The sequence below is a fragment of the Sebastes umbrosus genome, chromosome 1 (assembly GCF_015220745.1).
Source record: "Sebastes umbrosus isolate fSebUmb1 chromosome 1, fSebUmb1.pri, whole genome shotgun sequence".
NCBI classification, from domain to species: Eukaryota; Metazoa; Chordata; class Actinopteri; order Perciformes; family Sebastidae; genus Sebastes; species Sebastes umbrosus.
In genome coordinates this window covers 36,116,601-36,129,299 of record NC_051269.1, presented here as the reverse complement: position 1 = coordinate 36,129,299, position 12,699 = coordinate 36,116,601, and the positions used below count along the sequence as shown (strand labels likewise).

The window sequence follows — 12,699 nt, the reverse complement described above, 5'->3', positions numbered from 1 at the left end:
AACAAGAGGACAAAGTTTACATGGAATCTACATCAGGAATACAATCACTGTAGAGGACACGTTAGACTATCAAATGTAACAAACTGTTTGCATGATGTTTGGTTCTGTTGTGGCCATTTAGATTTAGTCCAACCAACCTGATCCTGGATCACCCATACACATGACACCACTGGAGTCCAAACAGTATTAAATCAGTGTTAACATTTTCCTATTATAACGGATTTAACAATATTAAGTTTGTTCATGGTGGGACTCTTTTTCCCCAAACAGTGTCTTTAAACACAACACTCGTCCCAAGAGCGCCATGTCGAAATGCAACAGTGATCCGAAGTACCTAGATAACCGCAAAAAATATCTCCCAGTGTGTTTAGTTAAATCCCAGGTTAGACATTGTTTATGCAGAAGTCCTCCAGGAGTCAAACGTAAAGGGAAGTACAGTATATTCTTCTGTCATCAAATGGCAGCCTATGTTTGAAGAGATTGTGTCGACTCCCACGGCTGACATCTGTGGAGGTACGGGGAATGTACGCGTGTGCCTGCGAGGTGAACAGCTACCGTTTGATGGTAGCGGTTTAGCTCGGCACACGGGTCAAACGGGGATCCCCATGCGAAGCTTCTTCTTCTTAACCGTCTTCAGGCCGGTGAGCCGACGAACATCGTCTTCGTCCGACTCATCCATTTCATCGTCAGCTGAGAAAAGGATCTAAAAAAAACAGGAAAGAGAGACGGATAAATATTTGGTCGAATTGTCTGAGTGGGAGACAGGTTCATGGTAGCACCATAAAGGAATACTGCACTGCACATATGGATGGAAAAAAGCTGCTTTTCACTTGATTTATTACCTCAGTAAACATTGTAAACATGAGTTTATGGTCTCAATCGCTAGTTTCTTCTCAACAAAACCTGAGTGATTATTTTATTTTGATAATCAACATCAGCGCATGCTGCATTTCAGCCTAATTTAAGCCATAAGGAAAAGATTAACGAGCCAGCCAGGAGTCGAACCTAGAATCTTCTGATCCGTAGTCAGACGCGTTATCCATTGCGCCACTGGCCCGCCTGCATGCTCACTGCTGCAGAAACGATTATGTGTGTGTGAGTGCAGCTCAGCCCTTCCCCCACCACTCTGCATGCTGCTGAGAGCGTGCTCTCTGAGGCCAGCTGCAGAACGCACGCAGCTAGTGAAACACACCACGAAGCTGGCTTTTGTTTGCACTGCGTTGACCATTCAAATGTTAAAATGCCTCGAAAAGCAGCTTTACATTTCCTTTTGTGATCTAAAAACGTACTAACACGTGGCTGACAGGAAATGCCGCAACTATTTATACCAGAAACAACACTGTGTTGCTCAAATTCTTTAGCACAAAGACACAAATATCAGCAGTTAGATTTTTGTTTTCTGTTTGCAAATTTAAAATTAAACATGTGTTTTCATCTGATATTGAATTTAATGAGTTTTTTTTAATGAATAAGAAAGTAGGCGAACATGACTTAAAGTCCACTCTGTGCTTTATGCTTTTGTCCCCTCTGGGACAGAGTCACTGTACTGTACTTGACATCAGACACAAATTGGATTCAGTGTTTGACCTAAAAGCTGACTGTGCCACAAATGGGAGATGACAAATCCACTATATGAGGACATGACCAAAGTGTATAATCTGGCCTTGATTTTGACAATCATTTGACCACTGTAAACACTTCCAAGTAAAACTATTTTGGATAAACCAGAGGCCTGTACCACGAAGCGAGTTCAACATACCTAGGGTATCCTAACAACCGAGATCACGAGTTGATCTCTTATCTGGAACATAACCTGCTCCGGAGCAGATTATGTGTTCAGCATAAATTACCATGGCGATCTACTCCGGTAAGAAGTTAACGACCGTCATAGGATTGAAAACCCAGAGTTAACCCTGAAGTTACCTCGCTAATGCCAAATCCTACTTCGTAGTACAGGCCCATGGTCATGGACAGTGTTTAGCTTGTGTCTGCTTCAGACTTCAGACCAACACAGTGATGCTGGTCAGGTTTATTCATGAGCCAGCCAGGAGTCAAAGGTAGGACCTTACCCATTGCACCTCTGGCACACTGTGTTGTGCCACCCTCAGCAAACACAGATCAGCAGCCAAAACCCAAACCTGCATACCTGATTACTTCCTCTTGACTTCTGTCTGACTTTTACTTCTCATCTCTGCCTCATTATGTGACCACAGCAAGAATGATATCACATGTTTTACAGCCCGTTCAACAGCGTGTTCTGCATGTCTGTATTTATTATTGGAAATCAACACAAGACCATGACAAATATTGTCCAGAAACCCTCACAGGTACTGCATTTAGCATAACAAATATGCTCAAATCATAACATGGCAAACTGCAGCCCAACAGGCAACAACAGCTGTCAGTGTGTCAGTGTGCTGACTTGATTATGACTTGCCTCAAACTGCATGTGACTATCATAAAGTGGGCATGTCTGTAAAGGGGAGACTCGTGGGTACCCATAGAACTGATTTTCATTCACATATCTTGAGGTCAGAGGTCAAGGGACCCCTTTGAAAATGGCCATGGCAGTTTTTCCTCTCAATTCACAGATTTGATGAAGCAGTAAAACTACACTGTGTGTTGGTGAGACACACCCGACTGCTTCACTGTTTTTAATTATAAGTGTGATATAAGTGTCCAACTTAAGTCAGTGTCTCACCTTCCCCAATTAATATTAAATAGATCAGATTGGGTTGGTGTTGTATCTCTAACAACCGCTGATACTCACAGCTCCCTGGTGCGCCGAGGCCCGGGTTCGATTCCCGGTCAGGGAACATAACTTTGTGGCTTTCGAGAGTTTCAAAGCTACATGAAACTATATACCTGTGAGAAATCAGCAGCCTGCTTTGTACTAGCCTTCTAGGAACTAAAAAAAAGCTCCATTGCACTGATGACACCAGCCCATAACTATGATGAAGACATAATAGCGATTGAGATACATTTGTTGTTTTGTCAGTGCGATAGTGTCCTTCCATCTTCTGCCTGATTCACCTCTTAGGTGCTGGACTGGATAGAAGTCCTCAGTGACAATCACAGTATCAGATATCACATCGTGCCACAGGAACAATATCCCCTCTAGAGACAGTATGTGGTACTTCAACCGCTGTCTTCTTTAAAAGGCCAGAAATTCCAGAGTACATGCCTAAAACAGCGGGCGCGGCCTGGGAACGCTTTATTATGTGTGGAGAATGCAAGATCAGAAACAGTGTGGTAGTTCAAACTTCAAGGGCCGCATTCAAACATGTAAGGCTGTCCTCGACAAAAGAAATTCTTGGTCGACTAACGCTCGATTAGTTGATTTAATCGGCAGATCTGTGAAACTGACGTTCCCCACAAAGAATCACACAAAAGCACCACTTTATATCTGGTGTTTACCAGTGATGTGATCATAAGGAAATAAGTCATTCTGCATTAAAAAGCTTTAAAAAAAAACAAAAACACTGAATTTACTAAATTAATCTTAGTCGACTAAAGTTGTCTTCACATGATACGAAATTTGGTCTCCGCCCATCACGAGGTAGTGCACAGAGCTTTGCAGAGGCAGCAGGTATAATATGTCACCAAAAAGAGCACAAGGAACGCCATTCACCATTACCAGGCAACAACAATATTTGCAGCTGCTCTAATTGGTTGCGCTTTGAAACCGCGGTCAAAGTTGAAATAATTTGAACCATGAGCGCATCGCTCGGTGGCGATTTCGGTATGCTCTCCCCAAAGGAAAACAATGGCACAGCCAGCTTAGAGCGATTTTACTGCTGATCATGTGTGGGCGGCTTAAGACAAAAAAGACCAATTAGTCAACTAATCGACTAAGAGGGGGCTGCCCTACATACGTACATGTAAGGAAGAAACCAGATTCCGGTGAAAAATCTAGGGTAAATGTTCTTGAAAATGTGCTTTATACAAGCCTGGTGTCATGACTTCATGTGCTGGTGGGCGTATGAATGGTTGGTTGTGTGTCTGGAGCAGAGCTCTGCGTTGGGCTCATCTGCTTTACAAGCTTATAAACCATGATCTAGTAGGCAACCATAACAGCTCTAGGACACGTTCCTCTTCAGACTGAGGGTGTGCAGAATTAATACCAAGCAATATGTCGGTTTAAGTTTGCCTTTTTATTTATTCATCTTTTTATTAATTCACTTATTTATTTACTCTTCTGATCATTCTGATTCAAATTTTCAATTTTATTTATTTATTTTTATTAATTCCTTAATATTTTCATTTATTTTTGCATTTACTTTTAATTTATCTATTTTTGCACTTCACTTCACTTTTGCCCAATTTCTGCATGATCTTCCCTTTGCATTTCACCCCTTATTTATTTCTTCAAACGTATTTATTTCTGTATTCTTTTATTTATACATTTCTTTTTACATTTCTTTATGCATTTCTGCCTCATTATGTATTTATTTATTGAGTCATTTATTAATTTATCTTTTATTTTGTCAGGTTCCGTCCTCCATACTTTGTAGGAATATTGTCTTTTTCGGAATAAGGACAAAAAACTGAATATTTTGTGCATGTAAATGCAGTCACCGTTTAGCTAGTGATCTTTTCTTACCCCTGGTGTACCCTACAGCTGTATTACTACAGGGGGACTTACCTCTGACTCTGAGTCATCATGGGAGAGAGCTCGTCTGTAGCGCACCTTGCTGTTCCCCCGCGAGTCCTCCTCTCTCTCCTCCAGCTTTGCTTTTGTCTTGTGCTTCTTCATAAGGAAATTATCTACCACCCAAAACATGAGGGCCTAAAGGAAAACACAGAAAATACTGTGGTGAATGATATTTCCCCCAAAGGGAATTAACAGAAGTATTGTTTTTGTTATACACCAAAACTCTGAAGATTTTATTTTACATTCATACACACACAAGACAATGACCATGGTATGAATCTCACTAGACATGTGTAGCGTTGGTGTAGCAAGAGCTGTTAAATCAGGGTGCAAAGGAAAACACATAGTAACAGCAGACTTACGTTGACGAAGAACGGGACGATGAGCATGACGATGGCCAGTTCCAGGTCAGGATTCTGTATGGGGTTGAGGTGAGCCAGCTGCGACACACAAACATATACAACACAAGCTAAGACATCAGCATTTACACCGCAACACAGACAGCACACCGAGCCTTAGACTAGAAAGTTCAAAGATCAGCACTAGAGGCAATAATAAAGTAGCAGCATGGTCCACTGGAGCACACACCACAACTTGGAAACTACTAAGGATCATCAGAAAGAGAATACCGTCTGCAAATGGAAAGTAATCTAAAGAAGTGTTTACCATACGTGAAGATTTGCTGAACAGATTTGCTGAGGGGATTGTGAAGGTTTTAAATCAATGAGCATGCTCTACAGTATTTAGAAAAGCCCTCATGTGTTTTTTTGTTCACTAATTGCATCGTCACATGATGCAGAAGCACCATGAAATGTCAATAGTAGTGTGTAGCAACTCATAATGTAATAACTGCGCATAATATCATTATTTAAATGTAACAAAAGCTCATAATGTATTAATAAGAACATAATGTAATAACAGTTTTGTTCATAATGTAATGTCATTACATTATGAGAACATTATTACATTATAAACTTAGCAACAAAAAATAAGTTGTATAATGTAATAAATTCAGAGCATAATGTAATCATTTTCTTGTTGTGTTTCTAGTTGTAAAATGTTGTTGTACATTTACAAAATAAACATTGGGTTGATAGTAAAGTGTCTCTTGCATCATGTATTTAATAAAAGAAGGGTTCCCATACTCCAAAATAAAAGTACTGAAGAACTGGAATAATTATGTGTTGAACAATTATTTCACATGCTAAGAATCACCAGTATATTAAATTCAGCATCGTCTCTGTAAAGGTTCTCATTTGTCCAGTTCACTGGATATCTTGTAGTCTCACATCCAAGAGGCTGAACTGATTGATGAAAATGTCCTTGCTTTAAATTATCTCCTCCACTTGTAAAACTAGAGGGTTCCTGTACCGTAAAAAGACAAGGAGAGTACTTTTTTTTTTTATTATTATTATTATTACATTATGCACTAAATTTATTACATTATTCAACTTTTTTTTGCTGAGGTTATAATGTAATAATGTTCTGTAAACTGTTATTACATTATGCGCTCAAGGTTTTATTACATTATGTGCTGATTATAATTTATATTGTTTATAGTTGATCATCTCTGTGTCTAACTGGGGCTCGGCTTTTAAATGAAGTTTTACGGTATTTTCAAATCGATTCAACTCTTTTTTTCTGACCTTCTTCCACTGGGGGATGAGGAGGACCAGCATGATGAGGACTTTCTCAAACATCATGATGAGGATGTAGAGGATACACTGGCCCAACCACGCTGTGCACTGCACTGGCTCCCCTACACACACACAGGAAAAGACAGGCAGATTACAGTCAAATAAATCTGCTTAGGTATGTGTACAGCTTATGTAGCACAGATCAATATTAGATTTCACTGCTTCAGTGAGACACAAACTGTTTCAGAGACAAAAGAAGGAAAGAAATGACATTGCAGCACTGCAGTACTGAGGGCAGCTACTGCCCTCCATTGGGCATTACAGGAATGTGCTGGAGCTCCCATTTCACCACTCACACACACAAGGTCCTCACCGTATTCACCAAAACGCAGAGAGTCCCACTGCCTCCACTCTACAATAGCACTGACGGCTCTCACCCCGGCATAGATCAGCAACATGCCCAGAGACGCATCCAACAGGAAGTTAATGAGGTATCTGGGAGACACAGAGGAGTGAATGTAATTTGAATCTGCAGTTAAGAGCTTTCCTGCTGGACAGCCGAGGGATTCCAAGTTAGAAATCAACACTTTGTGTATACTAATCTAAATAACCTCCATTTTAAGGCGAGACACCACTGGCAAAAACACTGTTTTTCATTCACGGGTCAATTTTGAGATTGTGGGCTATTTTGCTTCCGTAACATGTCTTCTGTCAGACTAGTGGAAAGAAAACATCCAAAATACACATTTAGGTATTTTACTACACTGTGTTTATTTGCGTCTGTAGATTTCTCCTAAATTCACCAAGTTTATAATAATGCCTCTTTTGCATATTTAAACATAACATTTCAGAAAACTTGTAAAACAAAAAAAATGTCTTAATGTAAGTAGGGATGCACTGATACCGATACCAGTATCGGGTATTCGGTCTGATACTGTGCTCATGTACTCGTACTCGCAAAACGGCTCCGTAGTGTGACACTCTAGTGTCTTCAAAATGTATGGAATTTTACAATCTATGTCCTTCAAGGCTGTTTTCTCAAAATGAGTTTTTTCTCAGACTGAGTCAGAAATCTGCACTTCAGTAGCACCACACTTTCCAGTTTCATTCCTATCAATATTCTGAAGGTTTCTACAGAGGGGTTTGTTCATATATCATTCATAGCCTGATTTATAAAACATTTTATTCCTAAAAACATGGCAAAAACAGATTTTTTTTAATGGTTGTTGACAGTTTTTTTTCTGATTTATGTAGTGATAATAACATATATCCAACATTCCCTCTGTAAAACCCTTTAACTCTAATATGTCAACAAAATGAAACAAGATTTTTTAACCTGGCTTTATCCAATGTTCAGATTTCTGTTCTGAAAATGTAAGCAAATTAACACATTTGATAAAATAATGCCTAATTTGCATATTTAAACATAACATTTCAGAAAACTTGTAATACACAGAATAATTGTCTCAATGTAAGTAATCAACTGGGGAAGTTTCATGATGATATCTATTAGTTAATTTTTTTACCCTATTCACCTGGGGGTAAATCTATCTGTAACATGCAGAATCAGGTAACTCAGAAGAGAACAGTCAAATACAGGATGGACTTACAGCGAACAAGGATCCGCCTCTGTGAGGCCTGACAGGTAGACATTAGCAAAGTGGATAAACAGCATCCCGATGGCCTGTTTTGAGGTGTCCAGGAACCTGCAGAGAGAAACAGGACGCTTGATTTGCTTCCAGCGGGATTCATTTGCAAAGAAATGAATTAAAGCTGGCTCAGCCGCCTCACCAGATCCTCCAGGGTCTCCTCTCATGTTTTGGCTCCCTGAAGCGTTTCACTGTGGAGGAAAGAGTGCACCACAAAGATAGTGGGATTTTAATACAGATCACTCTCACAAACAAAGAGTCAATCAAACAGAATATCTTTTGTTTCCATTGTGTGACATTGGGCCTCATGCAGGAAGAATAATAAGCAAAAATAAGACAACAAATGTTCTTATCCACGATTCGTTCTTATTTTGTTAGTGCCCATTGATTTCTGGGATTCACCAATGTTTTCATATTATTCCTGCCAGCTTGAAGCATCTGGTCACTTGGGTCTACATTTTGGTGGAAGTTGCAAAGTTGTAGCACATATGCCTGATAAGTTTTAAACTTTAGACGGTTGCTGTAGTGCCACCATCAGGACTATTGGCCCACAAAGCCAGCTGAGGAAGTTTGGCGTAGGACTGTACCTATGTACAAAGTTTGGTTTATTTTCATGCATGGGAAGTAAGACATCCTGGGAAGAAGGAGGAGAAGAAGGAGGAGGAGGAGGAGCAAGCCCCCAGGAAGAGCACCAGTCGTTGATCCCTATTTTCGTAGTGGCCAAACGGTGGTACTACACCTTCCGTGTCCGTCACACGCCAATGGGCCCAAAAATACTTTTTCCCATAGACTTACATTGGGAAAGAGATGTCTGTAATTCCGCGGATAATTTTTTTTGAGGTGAATCAACTTCCCACAATGAACACTCTAATAGCCCTTATTTAAATCATTAGGTCCTAAAAGTTTTAAAATGCAATAATAGCCGAAGAAGAAGAAGAAGAAGAGGAAGAAGAAGAAAAAAAGAAGAAGAAGAATAAGAAGAAGAAAAAAGAAGAAGAAGAAGAAGAAGCCTGGTGCCCGGCCCCCAATAAATAAGTCCTGTTTGTGTTACAAAGATAAACTCTGCAATAACTATGTGTACGTACATATATATGGGGTGTCTCAGTTATGGTCTTTTTAGAAGACCTCACTTTAATGAATCCTGTTGTGTGAAGGAGTAAGAAGGGTTTTATGCAAGAAGGCTCACCACTGAAAGCAGTGTAAGTCCAGCACAAATAAAGCTCTTGCTCTTCTTCACAATAGTGTCTTGTTTTTCATGACACCCCCACTACCATTGCCTTTTAACTCCTGTGACACAGGGCTGCATAATGAGAGTGGACCTTCACCATGTTATTATGCATTGTTCAAAGCTTGCTGTGATGCCTCAGCTGGACTATTTCCTTCTACACAAGCCCCTTAATTCACAGAGAACACATCCGACAACCTCAAAACTATCACTAAAATACTGTGGTGTTGCCCAACCGTTTACTCAACTGCTTTTTCTGTTTTCATGCGGGCGAGCTATACTGCGAGCTGTGACCTCAGTTTCTGCTCTGAGCACAAGCGTGACTTCAGACTAAACACACCCTGTGTGCAGCTGGGTGTGAGATGTGGACGCAGGCAGAGGCCTCATCCTACTCCTCCTGCTCAGAGAGCTGCCTCAAGAAAAAAGGAAAGGTCTAAAATGTTGGACATTCCTCATCGCTGCGAGGCTACTGGGACACACTAAACTGCTCTCATTAGGTCACACAGCTGCCAGACACTGACTGAATGGAACCATGAAGCCCAAGTGTTATTTTTCTTTCTACGCAAATCTTTCCATGTCTATATAAAAAGGAGTTTGGCTGCTCAACTCTAATGTAAAGCCACTTTTACCAGAGTTGGAAACAAATCTGTGCCAAATGATTCACCGAGAGAGATTAAACAAGCTTAGTGCACAACCCTTGTGAAAAATCAGTTTTTTGAAATGCACAAAAACCAGTTCTTATAAAAACACTCCCAGTAAAGAGGGATGATTATAGCTTTTATGGTGAAGCAACTGTAATAGTCACTTGAGGTAGTGTACCTTACTTTGCACATGTTATTCTACATCTACAATAGGACAGTTTTTGTCTGCGGATGACTAGAGCATGCTCAGACTTGCCAACAGCATCTCTTCTGATCCCTCGCATGTTTTAAATGGGGAGTATCAACTTCTGCCCTCCAAGAGGCAATTTAGAGTCCCTACATTTAATCGGATCAGGCTGAAGAACGCTTTTGTCCATCTTGGTGCTAAATAATGATTAATGTGCTGCTAAGGAGATGTAAATCCAGAGGACAGATGGTAATTTTTTAATGGGTTATGTATGGTTAATTGTGATGTGTTTTGTGTTTTTGTCTGATGTGTCCTACTTGTCTGTTTGTTATGGTAACAGTATGTCTATTGTGTACTTTTTCTCAAACTGAGCTGCCTATGGATGCAAAATGAATATTCTTCTTTGTGATAATTTGTAATACTATGGTGATCATGTGGTTGCTGATACCATATACTGTAGGTGAGGCCATATCCGCTTTGTCTGTTTGTTTTTAAGCCTTGACGAAGTGGTGGAAACATGTTGGCTTGTTAATGATTTAGCTGCTACAATAAAGGCTTTTTAATATATTTCATTCCTCGTTGCCACTTGTTTTACTATTTCAGAGTGCCTGGATTGCCTTCCTGTCTATCTCCATAATATCGCGATATTCGACATTTTCTTACACCTCAAATACAGACATTTGCATAAAGCAAGCATATTTGCCCACTCCAATGTTGATAAGAGTATTAAATGCTTGACAAATCTCCCTTTAAAAGGTACAGAACAGATAAAAAAAGTGTGATTAATAGTGATTAATTATGCACAATCATGCAATTAAATACTTTAATCGATTGACAGCCCTAATTATTATTATTATTATTAGTATTAGTATTGTTATTATTATTATTATTATTATTATTATTATTATTATGTAGCAGGAAAGGTCAAACATGTGCCAGGAAGTGTAGAGAGTAAGTAGCAGATATTATTAACAACAACAGCCAATAACTTGGAACACCATTGAACTGTAAAGCCCTGCATTGAGCTTTAAAAAGAACAAATCTTACTATTGTTTGCTTTTTCCTGTTATAGACTGAGTGCATGAGCCTCATCAGCTGATATCAATATCTGATTAACTCAGTGATCTGATTGGATAATTGCCCTGCCCCATCAGCAGCTAGGTGTCAGATATCAGACACACACACACGCACATACTCACACATCAGCGTGCTGAAAGCCATCACAGCCAGAAGTCCTTGCAGGAAAATCCCAAACGAGTCCATCAGGGCTCCATTCTCGCACCCCCGTGTGTTATCAGTACCTGGTGGTGTCGGGCTGGCTGCAGGCACCGACGTGTTGGTGAAGGACACAGCTTGCAGCCCTGCTCCTGCTCCTCCTGCTCCTGCTGCCAACATGTTGACACCACTAACAGCAGCAGCAGCCATGGGACAAGACAAGAAGAAGAGCTGGACGACACTGACTGATAAAGGAGCTGTACTGTCCTCCTGTCCTCCTTCTGTTGGTCAGCTAATCGATACGTTCAGCCGGACAGTGTTGGGTGAAAGATGGTGACATCCTCTCCCTCTGAAGCAGCCTCTCATCCTCCTGCTTCACACATCCATGCTGCACTCATCTCTGGTTGTTAAGGTTACCAGAAGTTAACCGACATTAAACATCAATAGCTAGTTTAAAGCTAATATTGGTATTAAACACACCATGTAGCTACTTAAACACACTAAACCAGTGTTATAACTTATTTATAATGTGTATTACAGTGCAGGTCAACCGGAAGTGACATTTTAGCGACAGATAAACGTCCATAGTAATAAAATAAAGACGTTATTAGCTAGCTAGCCATCAAGCTAACAGTCCCACTAAGCTAACACTAAGCTAGAAAACTTCTATTTTTTATCTCATAGGTTGAAAACAGCAGGTTCCTCTCGACTTTAACGTCTATCAAAACGGCTCGTCTGTGTATTTATAAATATATATTTTGTAATATATGAATAATTGCAGGTCACGGCTCTCCTACATCCATCCAGCTGCTTCTCTGCCCGGCAGTCAGTCAGAGCCCACTCATGTTGACAGACGTGGTGTGACGTGATCCCTACGTAAGTGCGTAAGTGCGTAACACCACCCCCCGAACTGCACGCTGGGAAATGTAGTCACAAACACACCCAGGCAGGCTAAAATCTTTTCTTTCTTTCTTTTTCTTCTTCTTCTTTCTTTCTTTCTTTTTTTTCTTCATTTCTTTCTTTCTCTTCTTCTTCTTTCTTTCTTCCTTTTTCTTCTTCTTTTCTTTCTTTCTTTTTTTTTTCTTCATTTCTTTCTTTTTCTTCTTCTTTCTTTCTTCCTTTTTCTTCTTTTCTTTCTTTCTTTCTTTTTCTTCCGTTCTTTCTTTCTTTTTTTTTCTTCATTTCTTTCTTTCTCTTCTTCTTCTTTCTTTCTTCCTTTTTCTTCTTTTCTTTCTTTCTTTCTTTTTCTTCCTTTCTTTCTTTCTTTTTTTTCTTCATTTCTTTCTTTCTCTTCTTCTTTCTTTCTTCCTTTTTCTTCTTCTTTTCTTTCTTTCTTTCTTTTTCTTCTTTCTTTCTTTTTCTTCTTCTCGTCCTCCTCCTCCTTCTCTTCTTCTTCTTGGAAATGTATTCACAAACACACCCAGGCAGCATGGATGTATTAAAATCTCTCTTATCGAGATATGATGTTTTGTGATACTGTGTTGATTCTCA

The 12,699-nt window shown here is 39.8% G+C and overlaps 1 protein-coding gene and 1 non-coding gene across 2 annotated transcripts; both read right to left on the bottom strand.

The window, feature by feature from the left end:
* Positions 1-369: 369 nt before the first annotated feature.
* stimate (STIM activating enhance) lies at positions 370-12,254 on the bottom strand. Its single transcript, XM_037780384.1, has 9 exons — positions 12,006-12,254; positions 11,193-11,608; positions 8,083-8,131; positions 7,902-7,997; positions 6,665-6,786; positions 6,301-6,413; positions 5,017-5,094; positions 4,646-4,789; positions 370-703 (listed from the first exon to the last, which is right to left on the bottom strand). Exons 2-9 carry the CDS (start codon positions 11,416-11,418, stop codon positions 590-592), a joined length of 942 nt encoding a protein of 313 aa, XP_037636312.1. The 5' UTR covers positions 11,419-11,608; positions 12,006-12,254; the 3' UTR covers positions 370-589.
* Positions 985-1,057, bottom strand: trnar-acg. The gene has a single exon. It is a non-coding gene; the product is annotated as a tRNA-Arg (tRNA).
* Positions 12,255-12,699: the final 445 nt, after the last annotated feature.

Excerpts from the sequence above, each read along its gene's own strand:
- stimate (XM_037780384.1), bottom strand. The coding sequence starts at position 11,418 with ATGGCTGCTGCTGCTGTTAGTGGTGTCAACATGTTGGCAGCAGGAGCA. Across the intron at positions 8,132-11,192 it reads GGCTTTCAGCACGCTGATGT|TGAAACGCTTCAGGGAGCCA; the intron begins GTGAGTATGTGC and ends TTTCCTCCACAG. Across the intron at positions 4,790-5,016 it reads TCGTCCCGTTCTTCGTCAAC|GCCCTCATGTTTTGGGTGGT; the intron begins GTAAGTCTGCTG and ends GTTTTCCTTTAG.